The following is a 13,895-nucleotide window of genomic DNA, read 5'->3' on the forward strand; positions in this document are numbered from 1 at the left end:
CAACTTCTCACTAGGGAGCATAGGTGTGGGCAAACCTTTAGAGGTAAGCATATTGGTTGTGGAAAATAAATCATGATTGTATTTATGTTGTGTCAGAACAACTCCATTGGAAGTATGACGGACCTCAATCCTAAGAAAATAACTCAAAGTGCCAAGATCCTTGACGGCAAAATCATCCCAAAGCTATGTAAGAAGTTTCTCAGTAGCCATAGAAGATGAGCTGATGATAATAATGTCATCAACATAGATGAGGATATACATTCGAATGTCCGTCTTGTTACAAATGAAAAGAGAGTCATCAGCCTTTGAAGGTGTAAAACCCAGCTGTAATAGTTTGGAGCTAAGGCGAGAAAACCAGGCACGTGGAGCTTGTTTGAGGCCATAAAACGACTTATCCAGCTTGCAGAGATAACCAGGATGTTGAGAATCCACAAATCCAAGGGGCTGCTTCATACAAACATCTTCATTAAGAAAACCACGAAGAAAAGCATTTTGAATATCAATCTGCCGAATAGCCCAACCACGAGAAATAGCAAGAGATAATAAGAGTCGAATGGTAGTGGGCTTAACAACTGGACTAAAGGTATCATCATAATCAACGTCATACTGCTGTTTAAACCCTTTAGCAACCAGGCGTGCTTTGTAACGATCAATAGAGTCATCTGGCTTTTTCTTGAGTTTGAAAACTCATTTGCAATCAATAACGTTAAGACCAACACGAGAAAGAACTAAGTGTCATGTCTTATTTTTTAGAAGTGCCTGAAATTTATCATTTAGTGCCTAACGCTAGAGGGGATGCTACATAGCAGTAATATGTGAAGTAGGTTCAAAGGCAGAAGACCGAACCACAGACTATGTTACTGTTTCATCTGTACGCACCTTGGTTTGCTTGATATTGTGCTTCAATCGAATACCATACGGATGAGTAGTAGGTGTAGGATCCACAACTGAGGGGACAGCCGTACCAACCGTTGCGAGGGGAGCAACCGGTGCTACAGTAGTCGGTCAATCAGCGACTGAGGATCCAATCGGGCATTGCACAATACCATTTGCTGGCAGAGGATCCGATGCCCCAATCATTGGCGGAACAACCGATGCCGATTCGCGCGTAAGCGATGTGGAGGATTGCGACGACAATCCTGAAGCTGATGTGGGCACAAGATTTTCTGCATCCAAAGAGTTAGTAGGCACATATATATGCATATGATAATTCTCCAAATTAGTAATGTTGTTACCCAAATTTAAGGTGTACAAATCAGGGGCATTGTGCTTCGGCTGCAAGGTTGGGGAAGAACTGGGTGGGGCTCTCTTGAACGAAAAAACGTTCTCATCAAATATGATGTCTCTAGAAATATAGACACGATCTTTATGTAAAGAACTGTATGTTAGGGTCGCAGCACACACTCGATCTAGATGAACACTAAGAACAGGATAGATAAAATTGCAAGGAGAACTCTGGCTAAAAGAATTTGTATTGATGAGTATGTATAAGAGAGAATACAGAGAATAGAAAGTACATTTCCAAAGCTCTACTAGACGGGATATATATATAGTTCAGTTTACTATATATAGCTTTACCAGATTTAACCATCTACTATATATACCTAGTCACCATATATAGCTTTACCAGATATAGCTTTACTAAATATAGCTTTACCGGATATAACCGTTGACCAAGCTATAAATAAGAGAGCAGACTCCATAACCTAACAATTCTCCCACTTGGAGACTGATCCAGTCAATCAAGAGCATGCAGATGTATGGCACATTTTGTCAACATGTCTGCTGGATTCTTTGCACCCTCTATCTTCTCCAAACACATATCGCCTTCTTCCACTAACCTGCGAGTGCAATGGTATCGCCTTCTAATGTGTTTTGTCCTTGAATGATAGACTGAGTTTTTCACCAACTGTATGACACTCTGACTATCTGTATAAAGAATCTTCTTGCACTGCTTCCTGCCTAATTCTTCTAGATAGTCTGTCATCCATATCATCTCCTTTCCAGCTTCAGCTATTGCCACATACTCAGCTTCAGTAGATGAAAGAGCAACGCATTTCTGAAGCTTGGACATCCAACTCACTGTTGTTCCATCTATAGTGTAGATATATCCAGATGTGCTCTTGCTAGAGTCTACATCTCCACTCAGATCAGTATCCACAAAACCTTGCAGAACTACTTTGCCATTGCCATAACAAAGTGAAGTATTGGATGTACCTCTCAGATATCTTAGAAGCCACTTCACAGCTTCCCAATATTCTTTTCCTGGATTTGCCATGTACTTGCTAACAACTCCCACTGCATGTGTTATATCAGGCCTAGTGCAGACCATAGCATACATCAAACTCCCAATTGCAAAAGTGTATGGAACTGATGCCATGTGCTCACGTTTCTCAACTGTCTTGGGAGATTGCCCCTTTGACAATTTAATATGATTTGCCAAGGGGATAGTCTTGGGTTTAGCGTCATTCATCTTGAATTTGGACAACAGCTTCTCAATGTACTGCTCTTGGGATAGATTTAATGTGCCAGCGATCTATCTCGAGAAATTCTCATCCCAAGAATCTGCTTCGCTGCACCCAAATCTTTCATCTCAAATACTGAAGACAAGCTTGCCTTCAGGTGGTTTATCTCCCTCATACTTGATCCAGCAATTAGTATATCATCCACATACAGGAGTGAAACTTATAAGAATCAGTGTATTTCTTGAGGTAGCAACACTGATCCTTTTCACTCCTGTGGAAACCACTCTTGCACATGAAGGAGTCAAACTTCTTGTACCATTGTCTTGGTGCTTGTTTCAGTCCATACAAGCTCTTATTGAGCTTACACACCATGTGCTCCTTTCCTGGAGCTGCAAACCCTTCTGGTTGTTGCATATAGATCTCCTCATCTAGATCTCCATGTAAAAACGCCGTTTTTACATCCATTTGCTCAAGGTGCAAATTCTCCGATGCAACAATACTCAGTAGAATTCGGATAGTAGTTAATTTCACAACTGGAGAAAAGATCTCAACATAATCAATGTCTTTTCTTTGTGAATATCCTTTAGCTACTAACCGAGCCTTAAACCTCCTTCTGCCATCTGGTTCAACCTTGATTTTGAACACCCATTTGTTCAACAGAGCTCTCTTTCCTGTAGGCAACTCAGTCAGCACCCACGTATTATTCTTTTCAAGTGAGCTCATCTCATCATCCATGGCTTGCTCCTACTTGGTTGAATCTTCCACTTGTAGGGCCTCATCAAAGGTCTTTGGTTCTCCTTCGTCAGTCAGCAAAAGATAATGTAATGAGGCTGAATATTTATCTGGTGCTCTGATAGTTCTAGATGATCTCCTCAACACCTGCTTAGGTGTAACTTACTCCACGTCTGGTTCTTCAGCAATAGGATCAGGAGTTTCTTGTTGTAACATCACTGCGTGAATTTTCCTACCACTCAAGTTCAACTCTCACTTGCTTCGTAGTCTTAGAGTTTATCTTCTCTCTGTCCTTGTACATGACATTTTCATCAAAGGTCACATCGCAGTGTCTTAGGATTTTCATATTTTTCTCATTCCAAAACCTGTACCCGTACATGTCAGAGCCATAGCCTATGAAGTAGGCTTTCACAGCCTTGGCATCCAGTTTATCTCTATTCTCTGGATCAACATGAACATACGCAGTACAACCAAAAGTTCTCAAGTGAGAGTACTTGAGTTCTTTTCCTGTCCATACTTCTTCGGGCAATTTGAACTTCAAGGATACCGACAGCCCTCTATTAATCAAATATGCTGCTGTGTTCACAGCATCAGCCCAAAATGTCTTTGGTAGTCCAGAATGAATCCTCATGCTTCTTGCTCGCTCATTCAATGTTCTGTTCATCCTTTCTACAATACCATTTTGTCTTGCCTTACCGGGAATTATTCTTATTAATCTAATTCCCTCAGCTGCACAAAATGTTATAAATTTTGATTTGTTGTACTCTCCTCCATTGTCAGACCTCAAGCATTTGATCTTCAAGCTGGTCTGATTTTCAACTTAAGCTTTCCACTTCTTGAAGATGGTAAACACATCTGACTTGTGTTTCAGAAAGTAAACTCATACCTTCCTGCTGAATCGATGAAGGTGACGTAGTACCTTGATCCACCAAGTGATGAAACTGGAGATGGTCCCCAGACGTCTGTATGGACCATTTCCAACCGCATTTTCTTCGGTTCTCTGGCAGCCTTTGTGAAACTAAGGCGTTTCTGTTTGCCCATAACACAGCTCTTACAAAGACCCATATCAACAGATTTTAAGCTTTCTAAAGCTCCTTTCACAGTAAGCATCTTCATTCTTTTGACGCTCATATGTCCAAGTCTATTGTGCCATAGACTTGAATTGGAAGCATTCTCAGTAGCAGCAGTCATGTTTATACACTCTGCAGTAGTGTATAAGGTTCCGGATTTTGGGCCACGTGCAACAACCATGACGCCCTTCACAATCTTCCACGAACTCTTTCTAAACTCTGCTGCATAGCCTGTGCTATCCAACTGACCAATAGAGATCAGGTTCTTCTTGAGACCAAGAATGTATCTGACATCTTGTAATGTCTACTGATTTTCTGCTGGAGTTTGTATGTAGACATCTCCCTTTCCTTCAATCTCCAAGGTTTTGTTGTTGGCAAGATACACCTTCCCGAAATTTCCTGATTTAAAATTTTGAAACAATTCCTTACTTGGAGACGAATGGAACGATGCACCTGAATCCAAAATCCAGGAATCAGCTGGGCTGTCCACACTAAGGATTAAAACGTCCTCAGTATCTTCTGTTGTATATATAGAATCATCATCATCTTCAGATTTATGATTCTGCTTCTTCTTCAGTTTTGTACAATTTGTTCGAAAGTGTTCTTTTCCCCCACAGCTCCAGCACGTTACGTTGGGTTTGTTTGGAGATTTTCCTCGGTTCTTTGATTTTGATTGCCCATGTTTGTTTGAGCTCTTTGATTTACTTCTTCCCCTTCGATCAACACCGAGAGCATTGCCTGATGAATCTCCAGTTTCTCGTTTGCGAATATTTTCGCTGAGAACTACATCTCGAATTTCATCAAACTTCAGTTTATCAGATCCTCGGGAACTGCTGATTGCGGCAACAACAGTATCCCATGACTCGGGTAAAGATGACATCAAAATCAACGCTTTAATTTTATCTTCAAAATTAATTTCCACCGAACTCAGTTGACTTACGACCATATTGAATTCATTTATATGATCAGCAACAGATCCACCTTCAGACATCTGTAGATTGAACAATCTGCGCATCAAATACACCTTGTTCATAGCCGACGGTTTTTCATACATATTTGACAGCACCTTCAATAGATCCGACGTTGTCTTCTCCTTCATAATGTTGAACGCCACATTTCTGGATAGCGTCAACCGGATCAGCCTCAAGGCTTGTCGATCCTTGAGCTTAATGTTCTGTGGTCATGGTATCCGGCTTCACCCCCAACAGGAGTTCGTGAAGATCTTTCTGGTACAGATAATCTTCAATCTGCATCTTCCAAAAACTGAAATCGGATTCATCGAACTTCTCAATTCCAATCTTTGAACTTTCCATCTTCACAGATCGTGGTGAATTTCGCCTAGCTCTGATACTAGTTGTTAGGGTCGCACAACAATGCACACACTCGATCTAGATGAACACAAAGAACAGGATAGAGAAAATTGCAAGGAGAACTCTGGCTAAAAGAATTTGTATTGATGAGTATGTATAAGAGAGAATACAGAGAATAGAAAGTACATTTCCAAAGCTCTACCGGACGGGATATATATATAGTTCAGTTTACTATATATAGCTTTACCAGATTTAACTATCTACTATATATAGCTATTTACAATATATAGCTTTACCAGATTTAACCATCTACTATATATAGCTATTCACCATATATAGCTTTACCGGATATAGCTTTACTAAATATAGCTTTACCGAATATAACCGTTGACCAAACTATAAATAAGAGAGCAGACTCCATAACCTAACACTGTAGCCTAGAAAGACACATTCCTTGGATAAAAAAGAGAGCTTTTCTTTGTTATAAGGGCGAAGATGAGACCAACAAGCACACCAAAAAACTTTTAATAAGGAGTAATTTAGTGGGGTATGAAAAAGACGTTCTAAGGGGCATTTGTTATCGATGACACGTGTAGGAAGACGATTGATGAGATATGTGGCTGTAAGAAACGTGCCATCCCAAAATTTAATAGGTACATCAACATGAGCTAGAAGGGCTAGACTAGTTTCAACAATATGACAGTGCTTGTGTTCAGCAGACCCATTTTGTTGATGTATGTGAGGGCACGAAACATGATGAGCAATTCCAAGGGAACGAAAGAATGTGTTCTGAATTTTCTGATATTCCCCACCCCAATCAGATTGAACACACTTGATTTTAGTATCTAGGAGGTGCTCAACATGAGCTTGGAACTACAAAAGTATACGAGAAGCTCTTTATTCTTGAACTCTGTAAACTGTAGGATGATTCTTTCACTCGGCTGATCTGACCTCATTCCCTTCTTTTCTTTCTGTAGGTTTGTTTGCTCCTACAAAAACTCATACGGTGTGTCTCCTACTCCTTCACCTATCGGTCTCACTCTCCCCTCTCCTTTATTTACAGGTTCTTCAAATTCAAGCTATTTTTCTCTCCTTTACAGTCTCGCAGCTTCTCCCCTTTCTTTACGGTCTCTGATCTTTCTCCTTAATTCGAGTGAGTTATTCTTGAACAGTAAACTCTGTCTCACTGCTTCTCCCCTTTCCTTTCTCAACTCTTAGTCAAGCCCTGGAGCGCCCTTTGTAAAGGTAAGGCCTTAGTTTTCCCTATCAACCTACGATCATGCATCAAATAGATCCACGAAAATTTACTGAAATCATCAATGAAGCTGATATAATATCTAAAACCCCCAACAGATGGAGGTGTAGGACCCCAAGCATCCGAAAAAATCAGTTCCAAAGGTGATGAAGACCTATGAAAAGAACTAGTGCATGGTAACTGATGACTTTTTTCTAATGGACACGCATTACGAACTGGAAAAGTTGACTCACTAGCACACGAAATATTATTGAGACACAAAATTGACTTTATTACTTGAGATGAAGGATGTCCAAAATGTGCATGCCATTAGGCATGAGTAGTAGATCTGCTCACTAAGGCGTGCTTGAGATCATCGACACCAGATGACTTAATAGGATAGAGACCAAACTCACACCTCTCGTCTAGAAGAATTTTCCTCGACCATTGATCCTTAATAGAAAAATGCCAAGGATGGTATTCAAAGAATACGTCATTATCACGAAAAAATTTATGAACGGAAATAAGATGTTTGAAAATTTCAGGCACATGCAAAATATTTCACAATGTAAGAGAACGAGCAGTAATATTAATTGAAGAATGAGTAGTATGAACGCTATCATGGAGGTGAACAAGTTCAAGACGGCAAACCTGTTCCATTGCCGACTTGAACTTGTTCACCTCCATGATAGCGTTCACGCACAGCAAGATGATCCAGGTCACTGGTGATATGATCAGTGACGCATGTGTCGCTGTACCAATTTGGATTAATCTTTTAAGAGGAAGTAGCCGCCAGTGCCTCAGAAGGAAGTTCATCTTGATAGGACTCATCTATCCTATGCCAGCAGCAAACGACAGTATGCCCCACTTTGCCATAAATTTGACTTGAAGGACGAGCAAAAGGGTCACGATGATCACCAACAGGATGAGAGGGCATGCCACCTTGAGAACGGCCACGACCACGATCCCTACGCCCACGGTTCTTCTACTAACCACCACGACCAACATAATTGGCTATAGATCTAGGATTTAACTGAAGTTCGGTCTGGTGTTGTAGTTGGCGAGCTTCAAATGTCATTGGATGTGCAAATACATCATCAAGCATGAGGGCTTCACTCTTGGTAGTCATCGAGGTGACAGAGGGATCATAGTCAGGGCCAAGACTAGCGAGGAGATGCGCAATCACGTCATCATCCCGCAAGGCAGAGCCGATGGCAGCCAACCCTTTGATCTTGCGAAAATAATCTACAGCAAACAGATCGTGTTTCTTGGACGTGGCGAGCTCAACATGGATCTGAACAGTGCGAGCACGAGTTGATGACGAAAACATCTGCTGCATGGTATCCCACGCCTCCTTGGACGTAGTAACGACAACCACATCGTGAAGAATCTCCTCAGACATGGAGGAGAGAAGGCCGCTAAGGACCTATTGATCTTGATCATAGCACCGATCATAGGCTAGATTAGAGATTTGGTCAGCACCAGCAGCGCTTGAGGAAGGGACCAGCTTGGCAAGTACGACAATGGTGCCATCGAGGTAGCCCATAAGCTTCGTGCTCCGTAGGTAGGGGAGGAGCTGGGCGCGCCATATGATGAATTTTTTTTTGGTGAGACGAATTGTGACAACGTAGTAGAGAAGGACTGTGGCATAGGTCGACACCATGGTCGATGAGATCGTGTTGGAGATGGTGGATGGGGAGGAGGAAGAAGATATGATAGACATTGTTGATGAATAAACCATGTTAGGTTGAATGTCATATGGGTCACGACCTCAAATCAGTAGATTCTCCTTGATCCATGGTAACAAACTAGGAAATTAGTAGATTATCTTTCTATGCATAGACCTATTCTAAAATTGACAAATTACCAAAATATCCCTAAAGTTTGAGTTAATTACAAAAATGTCATCGCCTAAACCCAAAACCTTCTGACAACTTGAGCCGTCTAAACAAAATCTTGGATATATTTATTTCTAGCCATGAGATCTTCCCAAATTTGAAAAAGTTCTAGAGACATACAACTTACGGGTGTATATGGGTCAGGTTAGGTTGGATTGAGGGAGTTTTTTTTTAACCAACCCAAAAATTCGGGTTGGTTGAATTGGTAATTCAACCCAACCCGAAATTTTCGGGTTGGATTGTCGGGTTGTTAAAAAAAATTAGTGTTAACAAAATTTTTTATTTATCTACAATTCATAATTATCCAATGTAATCTTAGATAAAATATATTAAAAGTTGATGGACAAATACTAATCCATCTGTAATCATTAGAAAAAAAAATCATTTGTAACATCCTAACATAGTTCAACATTGTCATATAGCTAAAAACAACTAAATATCGATACTTCATGAGTAATTGATTACTTTAAATAAGGAAAATAACATGATAGATCCAGCAATAAAAGTAATTAGCTAAGGAATTGTGCATAACAAATGCGTGACGAAGCTGGAGGGCCTAAATTACTAGAAAAATCAAACAAATATAAATTGTGATATAACATTGTAGTAGGTTGCCATAAAGAGATAATAAATAGATTAGAACTTGGAACTACATTTCTCTGTTTTAGAACAAAATCTTCAAACGTTGAGAAATATGTAATGAAACTAATTTTCTACCAATCCAATTTGGTATCCATTGTTTTATCAAAACATTTTGAGCAATTTTTGATATCGAGCAACGTCTCAACGAATCATTCAAATCATCAAGTGTTTAATAGTGATATATTCATGCATAATCGAGCCTAATCATGCTCAATCGTGCTTATACGAATCACAACACAATTATATCAAACAAAATCCCAACCAATCATTAAAATCTTCAGGGTTTAGTAGTGGTACACTCCGGATTAATCAAGCCTAATCATGCTTATTCATATGATCTAAGTCTAATTACAACATTTTAATGCTTAATTAGAGTGCTTAATTGAGGTTAAGCAGGCTTAATCAAATCATTTGAGTCCAACCACAGTAAAATCATACGTAGCCTAGTAACCCGGCCTAATCATGCTCAAGGGTATTAACTAAGTAATCATGCTAAAAAAGGTTCAACTAATTCAATCAAGTCATCTAAGGTTGTAATACCCTAAATAAGGTTGGTAACTCGAGTAAGTCTATGGCGCCTTAAACCTTAAGAAAAGCTAGGAAAGATTAAGAGAACCAAGAAAGTACAAACTTTTGAAAAAGGTTCGGCAAGGAATAAGTAAGCCTAAAGGCAAAAGGCAAAAAGGGATATTTTTCCAATTTTTACTCAACTTTTTGGATTTTTAATCCTTTATAGAGAAAATAGAGAAAAAAATTTATGGTGTTCAAAGAGGAAAATGACTACACAGACGTAAAAAAGAAATAAAAATAAAAAAAAAAAAGTTTGGATTTTTCTAAAAAAAATAATAAAATAAAAAAGTGTCAAATTACCAAAATAACTCTAAAGTTCAAGATAATTACAAAAATACTATTATCAAAAAAATTTGATTCTCTACTATGACTCCGGAAGAAAAAAAAAAAGAAAAAAAAATCTAATCTCAAAATCCAACTATTGGATTGTGCTAAAATTTTAGTATGTTCGAGAAGACTCAAGTTTCTTTGAATCCAGTTATTAATATTCAAATCTAAGGTCGGTTAGCCCCCTGATCGAAGAATATATTTTCGATGAACCTTCTAAAAATTTCAAATATGAAGTGAGTTTTAGACAATACTTTGAGACAATAATGGAGTGAGTTCATTAAACTCTAGAAATAAGCTCCTAGATTATAGGTATCTTCTAGATTCTAAGGCTATAGTTAATCATTATTACTTAAAACCAACTCCTACACGTTGTAAATGAACTCCCCAACAAATTTAAGGAAGGATAGGAGAGCTGAAAAATGGCCCAAAGATATTCCCTCAATTCAAGTTCCATGGCCAATGGGGGAGGTATGTTTGAAAAATCTAATTGAAGGCTGCAAGAAAATTCGTGGCTCCAACCTATGCTATATGTTTCTTGTAATGATAAGGAGTATTTTTTTTTAAGACCAAGAAGAGTGAAGGGCTCAAGGTCGAGAGTAAACAACGAAACATTTATTGGGTCTTTTTTGTTTTTTTTTATATTTTTATATTTTTATTTTTATTTTTTATGAATTTTGGAAAAACTCCAAATTCTTCGTCCATGGTCCATCAAGCTTCAATCAAAGGAGACTATGATCTTTGTGGTATTGGGAGGAAAAGAATTCATTGAAGAGGTCTTATCACTCTGTCCAATAAAGGTTGATTGTGTGCAAAAATGGATATGCAGCTGGGAAGAAGAATCGCGAAATTGTTAGCCCACACACAAATTCGTTCTGCCAAAATGATTTCTTAAGCTTGAGTGGAGAATAAGGAAGAGGTTTAGTTGGTAACAGTTTCGAAGAATTTTAGTCCAAACATCGAGACAGACTCCGGACAAAATGAACTTTTAGCTCTCAAAAGCACAATGGAGCTCTGACAAGTCCATGCTTCAACGAACTTCGGCAAAAAGGTTGAGATGAAATTTGGAAAGGATGAACTTTTGGTTTCACACTCACCAAAGACTTTTACTAGGCCCAGGTTTTAGCGAACTCTGAAGGTAGCAAACTTTGGGTCTCTAGCCCTCCAAAACTTTGACGGGTCCAAGATTGGACAAACTTTGAGACGACCTCTAGGAAGGACGAACTTTAAGTTTGTGGCCCTCCAAACCTTTAATGGATCAAAGTTAGATTCAAACGCTGAGACAACCTCCATAAAGGACGAACTTTGAGTTTCCAACTCTCCAAATCTCAAAAAGGGTCAGAGGAGTTTGGGCAAACTTCTATCCATCTCTAGAAAGGACTAACTCGTACGTACACAAGCGTTGAAACAAGCTCTGGAAAGAAAGAATGAACTTTGGGTTCCTAACTCTCCAAAGCTTTAAAAGGTCAAAGTCCAGACGAAAGGGCTCTTTAAACCATGAAGTTTAGGTTTATAAGCCTCGATAGCCTAACGAATCGAAGTTTGGACGAACTTTGGACCAAACATCGAAACAATGTGAAAGATGAACGAACTTCGGGTTCCTAACAATCTGAAGCTATAGTCGTTAACAGTTTGGAAGAACTTTGGTCAAAACATCTAGACAAGCTTTGAAAAAAATGAATTTTTGGCTCCTAACAGCAGAAAGAAGCTCTGACAAGTCCATGCTTTGACGAACTTCAGCACAAATGTCGAGACAAACTTTGGAAAGGACGAACTTCATGGAGAAAAGCTATATACGAGAAGGTTTGAGTCCATGTTCTATACTAGTCTTATTGGTGCCAACGAAAGATGGATCATGACGCATGTGCGTGCATTGCAGATCCATCAACAAAATCAATGTAAAGTATCGACATCCTATTCCTAGGCTAGACGATATGTTTGATGAATTGCATGGTTCATGTCTATTTACAAAGATTGATTTGAAACTTGGATATCATCAAATCCTCTATTTACAAAGTATCGACATCCTATTCTTTCACAATAGTACGGACGCGTACACTACGAGGTAGGGGAACCAATCATTATGTTTATCATAATGTTGTCATGACGGTCACTATTCCCCATGGGTGTTCAACATCAACAGCTAACAAAGAATGCTCATCTGACCAAAAAGGGGCCCAGAAGGTGTGCGAACCGACTGGTGGGTCCAGACTCGAACATGTGGACGGTGAGTAGGAAAATTAAGTACACATCCAAATTGCCCGTTGAATAGCCACCATAGAAAAATAGACTATTATGATAGGTCCCATTCAAGAAATTGTATGTGTTTGCATTCAACCGCGATAGAGGGGTCACTTACTGAGTACTTCTTAAAATACCTAAGTCATTTGCAACTTTATTTTTCAGGTAAATGCAAGACATCCCGGTACGGCTGATGACGACATCGTAATTCGAGAACATGACACATGCATAGGGTAGTTGTACTTATTTTCTTAGACTTAGGTACGAATAGGGTGTTTTAATTTCAACGTTTATTTATTTTATTTAGTATTTGGTTGTGTCGTTTTAAAGATGTTTTGGAACACGTAAGTCCATGACAATGTTTTAAGATGAAGTTTATGTTTTATGATATAGTTTTAGATGCTTAATTGCTCACAAAATGATTACGTAATGATAATGGTAGCGACTCTAAGTAAATAGAAATTTAGGGTTGTTACAACTTGAATCTTTCATTTTTATACTCTATTTCTTTCTTAAAAGTCGGATTAATACTTGAGTATTGTTGGGTATGACTCTAGAAGGTTATAGTTAAGGAGTAGACGTTATAGTTGGGATGATTGAGGAGATTCAAATTTGTTTCTCAGAAATTGTTCACTTTTATTTGTGTTTTACCTTAGAATGTAGAATGTATCCTCAAATAAACTAATATTCCTCGAAAATTAGTAAACCGTTTTAGTATTTCGAGATTATTAGTCTTCCAAGGACATGAAACTGGATGACCTTCCATCTCCTCTCTTGAGAAATTCTCCAGCATTGTATTTCTATATATATAGAGCCTTTCCTCATCTCATTCCACACAACTTTCTTAGAAACTTAAGCCCTTATTGCATCATATCTTCAACACACAATCATCCCCTTGTATCTCGAAATGGATAGCAAAAGTAGCAGCGGTGGTAGCAAAAGCAACAACGGCAGCGCTGCCCAAGCTCATAACTCCACAAGAAGTGGTAGCAATAGCTCTGAGAAGATGGTTGCTCCGGGGAGTGGAGGAGCTGCTCATATCTCTCGAGATGCATTTGAGAATAATCCTCAGGGTTATTTTGCTAACCTCCATGCAGCTGAAAAGAGTCAAAAGTAGTGATCCCTTTTGCAAGGTGGCTTATCAAACTATGTAAAACCCTATTATTATAAATAAAGGTTTTTCTTTGGGTTTATTAGGGTTTCAAAACATTTTTCATATTGGTGTTGGTTTGGCCTCTTAATCCTAAGTACACTAAAATAAATAATAATTAAAATTTCTTTTGAACACAACAACCATATAACACCTCTAGACTATTAATATAAGATTTCACTCACAATTTTTCTAACTTGTTTTGAACATCCAAATTGATAATTTCCCACAAATTAATTTTTTTTACTTAAAGTTA

General features: G+C 38.7%; 1 protein-coding gene and 1 non-coding gene across 2 annotated transcripts; one reads left to right on the plus strand and one right to left on the minus strand.

Moving 5' to 3' along the window:
- Window positions 1-7,876: 7,876 nt before the first annotated feature.
- Window positions 7,877-8,015, minus strand: LOC111799350 (small nucleolar RNA Z247). Its single transcript, XR_002815821.2, has one exon. It is a non-coding gene; the product is annotated as a small nucleolar RNA Z247 (small nucleolar RNA).
- Window positions 8,016-13,396: 5,381 nt separating this feature from the next.
- On the plus strand, window positions 13,397-13,638 carry LOC147791635 (uncharacterized). The gene has a single exon (XM_087125572.1). The coding sequence runs from the start codon at window positions 13,397-13,399 to the stop codon at window positions 13,604-13,606; it is 210 nt and encodes a 69-aa protein (XP_086981698.1). The 3' UTR covers window positions 13,607-13,638.
- Window positions 13,639-13,895: the final 257 nt, after the last annotated feature.

The sequence above is a fragment of the Cucurbita pepo genome, chromosome 7 (genome assembly GCF_057944985.1).
Source record: "Cucurbita pepo subsp. pepo isolate OVF chromosome 7, ASM5794498v1, whole genome shotgun sequence".
In the NCBI taxonomy this organism is placed as follows: domain Eukaryota; kingdom Viridiplantae; phylum Streptophyta; class Magnoliopsida; order Cucurbitales; family Cucurbitaceae; genus Cucurbita; species Cucurbita pepo.

What these genes read in the sequence shown, in the direction of transcription:
- LOC147791635 (XM_087125572.1), top strand. Translation starts at nt 13,397, where the DNA reads ATGGATAGCAAAAGTAGCAGCGGTGGTAGCAAAAGCAACAACGGCAGC.